This window comes from Sturnira hondurensis, unplaced genomic scaffold, assembly GCF_014824575.4.
Source record: "Sturnira hondurensis isolate 20B ecotype Veracruz unplaced genomic scaffold, ASM1482457v3 Scaffold0000880, whole genome shotgun sequence".
NCBI lineage: Eukaryota > Metazoa > Chordata > Mammalia > Chiroptera > Phyllostomidae > Sturnira > Sturnira hondurensis.
Genome location: NW_028073511.1, coordinates 22,987,343 through 23,001,391, shown reverse-complemented (window position 1 = coordinate 23,001,391; position 14,049 = coordinate 22,987,343). Strand labels below are relative to the sequence as shown.

At 48.4% G+C, this 14,049-nt stretch overlaps 1 protein-coding gene across 6 annotated transcripts in view; it reads right to left on the bottom strand.

The window, feature by feature from the left end:
- BRD4 (bromodomain containing 4) overlaps nt 1-14,049 on the bottom strand; it is a 79,955-nt gene that overhangs the window by 20,797 nt on the left and 45,109 nt on the right. For 2 of the 6 annotated variants that reach the window (XM_037055729.1, XM_037055739.1), the window contains exons 2-7: nt 12,425-12,743; nt 8,551-8,688; nt 7,100-7,235; nt 5,271-5,551; nt 4,263-4,625; nt 3,318-3,446 (exon numbers count right to left, since the gene is read on the bottom strand). In XM_037055729.1, the coding sequence (XP_036911624.1) occupies nt 3,318-3,446; nt 4,263-4,625; nt 5,271-5,551; nt 7,100-7,235; nt 8,551-8,688; nt 12,425-12,709 (1,332 nt within the window). In that variant the 5' untranslated portion in view covers nt 12,710-12,743. Of the gene's footprint in view, nt 1-3,317; nt 3,447-4,262; nt 4,626-5,270; nt 5,552-7,099; nt 7,236-7,826; nt 7,955-8,550; nt 8,689-10,338; nt 10,371-10,796; nt 10,869-12,424; nt 12,744-14,049 lie in introns of those variants that run through there. The other 4 variants (XM_037055760.1, XM_037055776.1, XM_037055769.1 and 1 more) reach the window with 4 other exon arrangements.

Here is a 14,049-nt window from a genome sequence, read left to right as displayed (position 1 = left end):
TGGATGTGGGCAGGCTCAGGTCCCTGGGTGATGCACAGACATCTGGAAGATTTAGGCCTGTTGCCAAGAAGCAGCAGGTAGGTGAGAGAAGTGTGTCCAAGAAGGTGTCAGGGCATCAGGATCCCACGAAGGCAGTCATGGCAGGCGGGGCCCAGCACTTGATGCTGCTGGGAGGTGACCTTTTACTAAAAGTAGGAGCTGCTTCATGCCACTTGGTGGCCCAGATTCCTCTACCAGCTGCCAGGCAGCACTACCCTTGCCATAAGAATGTCCCTGTTTCTTTCCCACAGGTTGTGGCTGCTTTGAAAATGTGTGGCAGCACTCGTCCTGGTGGGTCTCAAGGTAGACCCAGCTTTCCTGCCCAGCATGCCGGCACCTGTAACCCACACCTAGAGAATCTGGGCCACATTATGATTCTTTGCAAACCACACATGTGCTATGATTCCTAGCAAACCACACTAGCTTCAAAGCAAATACCTCTCTCACTAGCATGTTGACTAGGATCACTTACACTGGGCTGTATCCGATTCATGGGGAGGCACACCCTCCCCCTTTTAGTGAAACAGAGATGTTTAGATGCTGGAAGGTCACAGTGCCTAAGACCCCCCAAGTAAATTAAACTAAAGCAAGGGCAATTGGAGACCCTCAGATGACAGAGGCCCAGCCCCCAGGAAGAGAGGGATGGAATGCAGTCACCCAGAGACCCACTACACATCAGGTGCTGGGAACACAGCTGTGAGTGGAAGATACTGAGACATACACCCACCCCTTACAAAGGTTCCTGTTTCTGGGATCTAATGCAAGATCCCAATACTTTTCAGTTCAATTTTTCCTTACTATAAAACAACTTCACACTACCCTGAATTTGCACTTTTCTTGAAATAAACTGGCAATCCACATGGACACTATACTTTCTAAATTAGTCACTTCACTACAAAACAGAGAGTAGAAGAAAGTACTGCCAGTAGCTCTGGTTCCAAACCACCCCAGGCTCCTTAGGAAGCCTCGAGCCCAGGGGTTTGTGACAATGGCTGCAAAGCCCAGAATTTAGAGGCTGGAAGAGAAAAACAAAGTAGACCCTTTGCCACATCACACTTCCCAGGTAAATCCCAGTTCTTGGGTACTGCCTAAACAAGAGACAATAAGTCCCAAGACCTCTTACGATGGCAAACAAGAGCTAGGCTTTGTTCCCTTCTCTCCTTGCTGAGGAATCCAGCCATCTAAACTATGCTGACCCAGGAGAGCTTAGAGACAAAGAAAACAAAGCCCCAAATGCCATAAACACAGCAACTGTCTTCCAGAGAGAAAAACCAACACAGGGAGCTTACCACTTTAACTCTGTCATTCAACAGAGAACCTCATCCTCCTCCTGGTATGTAACTTTCAGTAATAAGATGACCCATACCTTGCAGCAGGCAAAGCAGGCTGGGGGTGGATATGGTCCCAAGCTGAACTGCCCATCTAAGTACTGCCCCATCCACCCCAGCCTGGTATTTGGAATCAATGTTTAGAAAGAAGCTGCTGTGTGGCAAATATATCAGTGGCCTCACTAGAGGTAAACCTTATATTTAGGCATGCTCATGCCACTCTGAAAACAATAAAATAAAAATTTAAAAAACATGTAAAACAAACACAAAAATTAGAAAGACAAAAAGCTAGATTACATACTTTCTTCTTTTTAAAATAAAACTGCTCCAAACAGTAATCTTTGGTGCTGGCAGAGAACCTGTTTTATCTGTTTGCATAAGGGCAAATAAAGAGTGGGTATCAACCAGGGCAAAAGAACTGGCTACCACTCAGTCCTCCCAAAGAGGGAGGGGGTGGGGGTGTCCAAGGAGCAGCACTGAGAGCACTACTGCCACCTAGTGATCATGTATGAGAATTGCAGTAAAATGATAAAGGCTAACTCCTTAGATACCAATTGGTGAACCAGCAGCAATGTGAAGAAAGCAGACAGCACAAATAAAGACAGGCCCCCTGCCCCCTGAAAACCTAAGACAAAATAAAACTAAGAAACAGCAGTAGAAATTAAAAACCTTCAAGTCTGATTATGTGTTTAAATACCAAGAGCCAGGTCCACACTAAGAAGATTTTTTCCACCCTAAGTGTTCAGAACACATCCTTTGAACCCAAAGCAGCCCCTGACTTGGTCAGGGGCCAAGTTAAAGAACAAGGGAGACTGTGATTTGGCTCCCGTGAGAAGGTAGGAGACACTATGGTGGTGAGTGTGAAACAACATGCAGAGCTAACACAGCTGGAAGGTGGATGGGCAGCAGGATGGGGTCAGGTGACCTCTAACTGGAATGCACCCACAAATCCCCAAAGTCTTCGAAAGTCCTGACTTCTTCCCTGGAAGGATTTCACAGGTGGTTGGAAAAGCCAAAGTGTGAGGAAGCTCCATCCAGCCACCAGATGTGAGTGACATGTGGGTTGAGCTAAATAGACCTCAGTTACAGCCAGAGCATCTGCACTTTGTGCTGGCAGGTAGTCTTGCCCACAGCCTGCTGTGCCTAACCCTGAAAGCAGAAGCAACCTGAAGCTTTATATGCATGATTTTAAAGATAAAAAAAAAAGACAGATTATAACAGTACTAAATATTGACTTTTATTCTCCATAATTTTTAATCCCCCTTTCTTTAAAAAAATTATTCCCCCTCATCTTTCTAGTCAAGGTTAACTGTTGACATATGGATATGTTTCTTTTCAAAAAAAGTAAGAACATGGGGTTGATTTATACTGTAATCTGCCCCACCCTCCCCCCAACATCTACAGTGTGTACAGTCCAGGATCCAAGTGAAGGGACCATGGACCCCATCCATTAGGGCATCATCGACACAAGAAACTTCTAGAAGCAGCTGCTCTGCAGCTGGAGGGCAAACCAAGGCTTCAGGGCTATAGTGAAGAAATGTCCACAGTCAAGCAGCTACTTTAGATCACAACTGTGACAATGTGTCTACCTGGCAAGAGTGTCCTCCGCTGACTCGAGTCAAGTCTGTTTTGCAGAAGAGATTGGGCCATGCACAGCACACACGCTCTTCCAATCAAGGGCAACCAAATGCAGGTGGTGGTGGTGGGGGAGGCTTTCAATGGGACACCCCAAAACAAAACCCAAAATGTCCAAGACCAAAACCTAAACCAACCCCCCTGCTTTAATTATAACGAAATAATCCCAACATGAAATGTAGGTGTTATTCTGAGTCCACTATTCCAAAGCAATGTGGCATTACACCAAAGCAAGTGACTGGTGAGGAGGCCAGAGATAATATCTGCCAAGAGCCGCAGAGGCCTGGCCTGCCCAGGAGCTTCCCAGAGCCTCACCTGGAGCTTTCGGGCCATAGCCACCACCTCATGGTCAGGAGGGTTGTACTTGTAGCAATTAGAGAACATCAATCGGACATCGGCACCAAATTCCTGAGCATCGCGGTACTCACGGGCCTCCAGTTTAGACTGAAAAGACAAGACAGGCTGTGTCTGCCTCTGTTGGCCGGGAGAAGGCAACAGGGAGGGTTGCTAGCTGGAGCAAGTTGTTGCCTCAGGAGCTTGGGGTTTCCCCCAGACCACAAGAGAGGTCAATATCCTAATTATCAGTGTTGGGTGGAAAAGGAGACAGGAGCAATTCTCAGGGCCATGAAGTGTTCTGTTAGAATGCAAATCTACCCATGGGGTCGCTGTGTCTAAGGGTCACGTGGGCAGAGCTTAAGCCTGAAAAGGCTTCAGAACTGAAAAGGGAGGACTGGGTCCAGTTCTGACCAGGTGTACACTTGTCTTGGTGATACAGGACAGAATACTGGTCAGAGAGTAGAACACCCTCCCCTGTTGTGCCCATCCCATGTTTGGACAAGCTTATTCCCACTTGAAGAAAAATGCAAAAAAGGCTTAAAATAAAACCAAAAGGCCTCAGAATATGGCAGCGCAAATGCCAGCACTGGTCATGTGCCTCTCCTCCCAAGAGAGGACAGCAAGGCCCACCCGGTAACAAAGTCTGGCAAAGTCAGTAGTAACCCCCACACTCTTCAAGCATCTACCATATGCAAAATGCCAGTCAGCAGGCATTGGGACTCAAGGCTAAAGAGGGCTCCTCCTGAGACCAGGGTATACTTGTACTGCTGTTTGTGACCAAAACTGCCACATTGTTTGGGAGCATGTCCCTACAGCTCCCAGAAGGGGAAGCTGGGTTCCTTTTGGCTGGTGAGGAGCCTAGAGAGCTTCTGGGGCACAGTTCTGGGGTCCCCTGGTCCCATGGGTGCCAGCCCACCCACCCACCTTGATTGTGCTCATGTCCATGGGATGCTTTATGATATCACAATAGTCGTGAAGTCCTAGCGCTTCCACATCCACGGGCTTGTAGAAAGGCCAAGCGTAGGCCGCATGCTTCTTGGCAAACATCTCTTTGAGGATGCCGCTGCAGCACTTGAGTTGTTCTGAGACCTTGCTGCTCTTGTCTGGTGCCAGGTGCTGCTGTGAGTCAGGCACATCCTTCTTTGGGGGCTTGACAGGCCGGCTGCTCTCTCGCCGGGGGCCCAGTTTAGTGGTTTTGGGTTCCGAGGGCAGCAAAGGCGGTTCATGAATGGGGTCGATGGTAGTAGGGGTGGTGGTATCTGCTTTCCTCTTAATACCCTTCTTTGTCTGCCAAGAGTGCAGGCAAGAGAGTACAGTCATGGGTGTGGCCCACAAAACCAGCCCTTGAAGCCATTCCTGAGGCCAGGTTCTTCCTGTGGCCCCAACCCTCCAGCGCAAAAGGAGACTCTGTCCCACCACTCTGCTCTGTAGCTGGGATAGGCTCTGCCAAGGGCAGGAGAATATGCACCAAGTCTGGTATCTACGCACCAAAGGCCCACAAAACCTCATAAAGCAGCTTCCTACTCAATGCCAGGGGTGGCCCCCACCCTGAGCCAAGCCTACCAGTAGGGTACTTTGGAAGGCATGTTTCAGAAACTATTAAGTCAGCCCCTGCCAACATGCATGGTCTAAATCAGAAACAAGAGGGGCCAGCAACCCTGGGGGAGTGCCTCCATCAAGGAATCTCTGGGGCAGCATCTCCTAGGCTGTGCTGATTTAAGCACAGCATAATTCTCTGCCCCCCCGCCCCCAACCCCTGATCCCCTAGGAGAAAGGAAAGACTGCGCGAAGCACTGGCAAGGATGAGTAACCATCTCTTGCAAAACTCACTGTTATGGATCAAGTTGGTGGGGGTGGAGAATGCTAGCTGAGGTTGCAGGAACCTGCCAGTGGTCAGGCCAAACACAAGCACACAAGGGAACACTCACTCACCTTCACAGGCTGTGGGGTGGCCGCAATGATAGAAGGATGGCTCTGCACAGGCTGTGGGGCTGGAGGGGGTGGGGGCTGGGGGGGCACTGGTGGGGGAGTCTGCAGTGGCTGGGGGGGCACCACTGTGACAGGGGTCTGGACAATGAGGTCTGGGGTGACAGTGGGGAAGGGATGAGGTGTGGCCTGCACAGGCGCAGGGTTCTGCTGAGAGGCCTGGGTCTGCGGAGGAGTTGATGCTTGTGTTGTGTTCGGTACCGTAGAGACGCCAGGTTTTGCTGTCCCTACCAACATAAAAGGGACTGGTGGTTAGATGCTGCACCCGACACATGCAACCCGAGCTTGTGGGGAAACTGTCATATGTGGTGAGCACACATCTTCATAAACTAACATTCAGTGTCACACCTATTTGCATGAGAGAATAGCTCAAACACCCTGGACCTCGGCTAAGTCTGTTGATCTGCCCAGGGGGCTTCAACAGTGATGAGATAGTGCATCCATATTTCCTATGAGTCCTGGCTGCAAGTACCCAGTTTGCTAAGTACCCAGTCTGAGGGGGTGGGGAAGGCTGGGGCTGAAGGAGAAAGCAGCACATGCTGAGAGTCCAGGACTGTGGATGGAGAGTGGATAAATGTTTCTTGGCAACTTCAGGCAGCACTGTTCTCATTCCCAGAAGCACTGCCTCTGAGTAAATGTTCCTGGCGGGGGGTTAGCACTGAAGTCATGGTCAAGGCTTCTGGAAACTGCTAAGCCCCTACCTCCCTGAGCCATAGGAAAACTGGCCGGCTGCTGTCTCCCTGCAGCTGTGTGGGAGGCCCTGAACATGCAAGGCCCCACACCTGCCCCATATGTTGACTGAACCCATGATAATAGGGAGGGAGGATGGGGCTCCTTGGCTGAAAGTAGATCAGACACCTCTTGGCAGGTTCAGTGGCTATGGAGTGACTCAAGACTAGCTCTCCTTGGCTACCCCTTAGCACTGCAGGCCAGCTGACTGACTTTGTTCCCATGAAGCTACCACTTCTGAGCAGGGTAGAAAGCAAGGTGAAAGCCAGCTCCTGAGAGAAGCACATAGCTCATAGCACAGCCACCTCGCAAGCATCACTGTTCTGTAACATGGAGCTGTGAACAGCAAGATGCCAAAGGCAAGGATGGGCACGGACACAGACAAGGCAGGCTCAAAGACAGGGCACCAAAAAGCAGGCATGGGTCCAACACCAACCAGCACATTACGATAATTCAGAAAACAAACCCCCAAGGCTCTAGGATTGGGTATTAGTTAAAACTGCCTTTGGTCAAGTTCACTTCTTTTCTCTAAAGTGGAAAAGCAGAGACTATCTATGGCGCCGCCAGGGTGAAGAATTCACAGAATTAAAAAAACAAAACAAAACAAAAAACAGGCCTGGCTGGTGTAGCTCAGTGGATTGAGCACGGACGGGCCTGCGAACCACACAATCACGGTTCGATCCCCAGTCAGGCCACATGCCTGGGTTGCAGGCCAGTTCCCAGCAGGGGACTCACAAGAGGCAACCATACATTGATACTTCTCTCCCTCTCCTCTTCCCTTCCCCTCTAAAAAATAAATAAATAAAATCTTAAAACAACAACAAAAAAACAGGGCTGTTGTTTCTACTTTGGTGGAGGGTCATGTAGTCATGGAATCCTGTGGGGCAGGTCCACCACTGAACCTGGCCCCATTGTGTCCAAACAACAGCCATCTTCCTATCACTCCTAGTCCTTCACTGGAGGTGGAGAGGAGCAGGCACTGGGGAGAAATACAGCCATTTCCTTGCTCTTTCAGTATGAGGTGAACAGTACTGGGGGTTCCCTACCTGTTTCTTTCCTCCCACGTCCTCTTCCTTTTGCCTGGACTATCATGATCTCCGTTTCTTCTGTGGGCAGTTCATTTATTTTTTGCAAGAAGAGCTTCTCCAGAGCTTCTGCCATTAAGACTATGTCATCTCCAGGCTGGAAGAGGAGACAAGTGGGGTGAGAGTCAGAAAGCCCCCGCCTTTCTAAGTGGAGCAAGTTCTCCCCACACTGTGCCACCTACCTTTGCCCTAAATCATGAAGCATCATATTCAGGGTCTTTGAGTTGAACCCCAAAAGCCCATACCTGGCATCATAGCCTCATGTGCCCGCAGATGTGCTGAGTCAGCACCTCTCTCTCTCTCTAGTCTACTACGCTCTGGACCATCTGAAAAACCATCCAAATGCCTTAAACATCTAACAATCTGCCAATCAGACAGGGACCTTTTCCTGACACAATTCAATTCATTACATATACTTGAATTACACAGGATTTCTTGCTACAGGTATGTACAGGTATGTTAGCAGGTCTCCAACCATGCTCCCTAGTGTACGCCTAAGGCAGCTCACTGGGGCTCCAAGCAATGCCTGTCTCACCATGCCTTATGGATCCCCCCAATCTCCCCTCATCTGTAACATGCTGTTCCCACTCAGCTCTAAACTGAGAACCTCCTCGTCTGTGCACATTTCACTTAAATCTAGTGGTGAGGGCTGAGACTTTAAAAATGCAATAAACTTCAAGAAACTCACCTACCCATCTCTTCTGGGCAATTTTACCCACTACATCAGCAGAGGTCAAAAGCTGAGTTCTGTATAGTGTCTCCCTCCAGGGCCGTTCTATTTGAAAGGGTTGGTTTTAATCACATCTGTGGTCTGAACTGTAAACAAATGATCGGCTTCATGGCACAGCCGAGCCGAAAGGTTTGGCTATTGGGTTAAGAAGCAATCTTCAGGTCTACATGTAAGACTGGGGGACACTTGACTCTATGGCCACAAGTTCACAATGGTTATTATGTTCATAGTTCCAGGTAAGGCCCCATCACCCCCTCTCTCATATTGATGTTTCTGTTTGAGTAAACCTTTGTACAACTACATTTTAGTAGCCTTCTTCCTGACAATTTACATCATCCAAATGGGCTTTTTAATGAGTTGTCACTGTCTTTTTCATCCTTCTCTACTATACATAGTCAAAAACTAAAATACCAAAGGAATATAAGCAGCACATGCTTCAAGCTAACAAGGATGGCTGAGAAATAAAACATGGCAACACCCCTCTCCCCCAAAAAGAAACACAGCCAGCCACAGGCAACACTGCAGGTTCCATTACCTTTGCCTTAACAGTTTCCTCTGTCAGACTCCAATTTGCTCCAGCACCCCTGCCCAAGGACTCCAAACATATCTACCTCCTCCTCCTCCTCCTCCTCCTCCTCCTCCTCCCCGTAGGGCAGCTGAACACTGGCCACCACAATCTCACCTTGTTGTAGATGTAACAATTTGTAAACATAGTGTTGAAGTCCTGGATACATTCCTGAGCATTCCAGTAATAGTTGTTTTCCAAGCGCTTCTTTATTGTTCCCATATCCATAGGTGTTTTAATGATCTTATAGTAATCCTGGAGAGCAGAGAGAGCAAAAGGCCAGTGTCACCTCCGCAGTCACAAAGTACTTATAGGTGGACCTACAGATCTCACTCCAGGTCACTCCACAGATGCACAGCCTGAAGCTCTTCCATGGAGTCAGGGAACGCTCTCAAAGGGACCCCAATATAAAGTGGACCAGGGAAGAATTCTTAAATGCTGGGTGCTTAATTTATACAAAAAAAACAGTTAAGTTTGCCAACTGCCCCATCTGGAAAGAGTTTGTCTTCACTGAGATCTTTTTTGTTGTTGTTCTTGGTGGGGGGATGTTAAAATAACCTTCCATTTTTAATAAATAATGGGGAGAACATACAGACTTTAAAAGCAGTTCCGATTTAGTAAAACTACCTGTAGCAGGTTCTACTTTCTCTCCATAATGTAAAATTTTATGCATCCATAAAATGCAAACTTCTGTGAAACCAGATGTCAAGCCCCACCCCCTATAAACTGGATCCCTTGCTTCCTATCACATTGAAGAACTACTGAACAAACCTCCACCTTCAGTCAAATTCACTACATTTTCGCGTCTTTTACATATATACGGTCTAGTTTACTACTAAGGATCTACCACTACCAGGAATAACTAATAACTAAACAGGTAAACTGCCAAATGAGGAATCTGCACAGCCTTCAGACTCACCCCTCAAATCCTTGGATCTTATTCTACAAGTGCCAAACAGAAGGAGCTAGATGGCAGGCACAGATGCCCTAAAGCCCTTCAGATCAAATGACTTTCCTCTAACTCTAGAATACTACAAAAACAACTACAGAGGAGAATTTGGAGACAGATAAGGCAGCACCTGGGTTTCCAGGTGTAAGGACCAGAGGACCAGGCAGGGAACCTGCATGTGGCCAGCTAGCCCCACCAAGAACCCCGGAATTAGGCTTGGATAGGGAATCAGAACAAACTCTAAGTGGAAGTCTGATGGCAGGGGCAGATCTATGTGTTAGCACGCACCAAGGTACTGCTCAGGAACAGTGGCGGGCAGTATTGCTAAGGCAAGCCGGGACCGTGAGGTTTTGAGTTGCTCTATACCCAGGAGAAAGGAATAAAAGCTACCAGCTTACACAGATTCCAGCTCTAGGCACTCTGGCCAGGAGACCGCAAAGAGGAGACCGAACCAGACTTTCAACATTATTCCATGCTCTAATCACCTCTCCCAAGAGAACCAAGTCCAGCTATACCTTGCCCCGTAGAAATTCAGATTTTATTTATGGCCAAGAGGTCTCTTAGAATGGTGTCAGGTGCTTGAAGTGGGCACAATGTGTAAGTGGCTCAAGGGCAAACAGGAGTGGTTAAGGGTAGAGCATGAGGGAAGAGGCAGAATTAAAACAAAAGGGGTGTGGTAGGAGAAAGGACTGACAAAGGGGCAGTGGGTTTAGTAGCATGACAGTCCAACCATACACGTATACTGAATGTGAAAGACAGGCGTTCTAGTGAACTGTCCAGCAAGGACCAGGGGCCAGATTGGAGGTAAATATCTGGAAGGTATCAGAAAACGAAAAAGCAAACACACGTTGGGGAGGCCCTATTAACGTCTCCTGAAAGGGGTAGTGTCCCTTAAAAAAAACAAAACAAAACAAAAAAACTGGGCTTTAGCACGCATGACATTGTTCCCAGCCGACCTATTAACATCTCCTGAAAGGGGGTAGTGTCCCTGAAAAAAAAACAAAACTGGGCTTTAGCATAACATTGCTCCCAGCCAACCAGCACCCATCCCCCACTCCCTTCCATCGGGGTCTGCTTCTCACTATCCCCACCTCTCTGAAGATACTGGATCAGTGCTATTATCCACCCACCTCTCCTTCCTACATCTGAGCTGCTGAGGATGATGTCAAAAGAAAGAGACAAAGGGAACCCTTGGTCTAACAGGCCTAATAGACCACCTCCCCTGTGTCTGTCCTGCTGGCTGGGATGCTCCTGTCTAGAAATCCCAGGTCTGTCAGCACCCTTTCTCCTCCTGTCAGTTTCACCCTCTCAGCCTTCTGTATCGTCCTATATAAACCAACCTCTTCTTTGTTTTGACCCTGCCATGTTTCCCTTCAAAGCCAAATTTCTTCAAATGACGGCTTCGCATCCTCACCTTCTCATTCACACCGTCGCGAATCTGGTTTCTACTTCTGCGTCACATCTTCCTAAGGTCACCAATGCCCTCCTAAAGGCCAACAGGAGGGTCAGGTTGGAATCCTCATCTCTGGCCCCCCTGTAGCCTCCAATGTGGAGATATGGGGGACTGCTCTCCGCTGGCAGGTCTCCCGGCTCCCCTCTGCAGGTTCCCACCTCCCTTCAGTGCCCTAAAAACACAGGCCCCTCTGGTTTCCACCCCCAGGGCTTCTCCCCCAATTTTCAATTTGCTCTGGGATGATCACCCTCACCTGGGGACCACACACAGCCAGTTCAGCCAGAGACCAGAGTAGCAAGCTCTTCCACAAGCTTCCCTCCAGTGACAGGTTGGCTGCCTCTACTCTGTCATAGTCAATGGCCGAGAGTGACCTCTGAAGCCCAAATTTGGCGAGGACCCTATTTTGCCTCCAGCCCCTTCCCAGAGCTAACTCTTGACCCAGACCTGACTCTCTTCCCTTGAGTGCACATGACACATACTCAAGTGCACAGATAGCACTAGATAGTTGTCACAAATAATGGCCTTCAAGCCAGGAGAATCATGCCTGTGCATTCATTCTTCTTGAAACTGGATGCCTGGCCAAGGCTGAAGCTCCTGTAACTGTGTAACTATTTTATTTACAAACCCCTGCCTCGGTTATCTAATTCCAATCCCTAGTCTGTGGGATAAAGGTATAGGGGTGGGACTTGGCAAATAGCAGAGAGCAACTTAAAGATAATCATAATCAGTCCTTGATGCTTTGAAGAAAAAAAAAAAATCAAAGCATTTGAAGAAAAGAAAAACAATTAAAGCACTTATCCCTGTTGTTCTCCGAGGTTCAGTTAGGGATACAAGTTGAGTTTCCAGGCTTATTTGCTAGGAATGTGGGAAAACGGGGCATGTGGGGGACACAGGGACAGAAAAGAGGAGCAGGGGTACAAAAACAAAACAAACAAACAAACAACACCAAACAAGAGCCAGTGCAGTGTGGCCATGAAGGGGCAGGTGGGCAGAAGGCTGTGCAAAGAGGCAGCTGGGGCCAACATGTATCCATAACCCACCTCTAGCTAGGCCACCTCCATGAACTTACTCCCTAGGAGATAATGCTTTATACCTTTCCTGCCCTGTGCTCTGGGGGGCAACAAGGGCACAGGTACCAAAAGAAGAGTGCTCCTGCAGTGAACAGCCTCCTCCCTCAGGATTCGACCAATTGCATCTACTTCTCCTAGGCAGTTCAGGAGCACCTGAGAAAAAAGGGGCCAAACTCCCAAGTGCTCCCATTTCAACTCCCCATATAATGGAAGGAAAACTGCAAGCACTCCTTTACTCTTGTTTTAATTGCTCTCTATACAGTATTTCCCAGAATCTTAATCTCTAAGAAACCAGTTATTTCCTAAACCAGTAAGCATGTCCTCTGTCCTCCCTTATCTCCACTCTTCAGCACAGCTGAGACGACTCAATCCACAGCCCCATGGGTGCTGAGGTTCAGAGCCTGGCCTCCAGCTTTCACAACTCAAGCGCACCTCTACCCTGCCTGAGTCTGTCCTCCCCTGGAGAGTACAGGAGGGGCTCTGGGAGATGCTACCCTGGGTCCTGCACAAGCTACTCACAGGGAGGTTTAGCTTGACGGCGTCCACAGGCTGCTGGAAAGGCCACGCAAACTGGTGTTTCCATAGTGTCTTGAGCACCACTTTGAGCAGATATTGCAGTTGGTTGGTCTGCCTCTTAGGCTTGTTGGGATTGGAGGTCTCCGGGGGTGGGGGGTTGGTGCTGGCTGTGTTGGCTTGCTGAGGTTGGGCCTGGGCCTGTGTTGTAGACATCTGGGTAGTTTCTAGTCCATCCCCCATTACGGACAGATTTCTTAATCTCGTCCCAGGGCCGCTCTCCGCAGACATGCTACTGATCCCATTACATTCTTCACCAGGCACTCTAAAAGGAAGAAAAAAGCCACCATCAGCGGAGAGGCACCATCATAATGACAGGTGTTCCCCACCACCAGTATAAGAACTGAGCTCCTCTGGCAGACTGGTTGGGTCAGGTAGGCCAAGGAGCCACTCCATGTGCTAAAAGTGCCTGCTCTCCTTAAAGACTCATCACCCAGCAGGGAAGAGACATCAGCAGGGAGGGACAGCTCATGGAAGTAAGCTAAACAGGAGGTGGCAAAGGCTATGAAGCTCTGGAGAAAGAGGGACAATGAGCAGCAAAACAGGTTTTCATAACATCTGAGAGCTTTTAGGGGTCACTGCCTGTGAGAGAGAGAGAGAGAGAGAGAGAGGAGGATTTGCAAGCCCCAGATATATATCCTTTACATTAAAATTTTTGTTTGTATTTCTGGCTCACGAACCATGGAATTCCATTTAACGAGAAGAGGCCCAGCAGGGAGGAGCAGGACATCTGGCCGCCTGTGCACTGCTGAGTGTTACAGGCAAAGCCTCCTATTTTATTGTCTTTATTTTATTGACAATTTTTATTGTCTTCTGGCAACTTAATAGAATATATGGTTGCTGATTAAAGAAGTCCCCAAAGGAACTACTGATAACACAATAATGAATTCATACTTGACCGATCATTTTACTGTACTAACTTGCTTTTCAAAGCGTATTTATAGGGATATAGAGAAGCCCCTCCATGACCTACATAGGGATGGGGGGGACCCCCATTAGCTAGAACTCCCAGCCCCATTAGCTAGAACTAATATGAGGACCCCCTCCCAGTTCAGTGCCTGCCTGAGCACCCTGCCCTGTGGACTCCTCTCACCCGAATAACCCCTGCTTTAGGCCACACCAAATTCTGCTGAAAGCATCCTTACAGGGGCAAGTTTATGCACCTGTTCAGTATTCTAAAAAGACAACCGCAGGGCAGGGGTACACGTTTTTATTGCCAAACCCACCCCTTCCTCACACTGCTGAGAGTTTCCACACTCTACTAATGAGAAGAAACATCTGTTCAAAATTGTGCTGACCATTTGCATTCTTTTTGTGTTGGTTAGGGGCTGCCTACATCACAGGAGTATCTCCATTTATATCCCCAAGTGGGGATAAGAGAACCTCTCTGGCTGAAGAAGCCAGGCAAGGACTTAGGGAGAGGCCCAAAACAAGACAGGGCAAACTGGCTGGCTCTGTCATGGCTTTCTTCCTGGAACACACTTAGCACATGCCAGGCACTCAAGCTATTGACGAATTACTTTATGATTCAGTCCAAGTGTAATTTAAACCAAAGTTCCCACAAAGGCTTT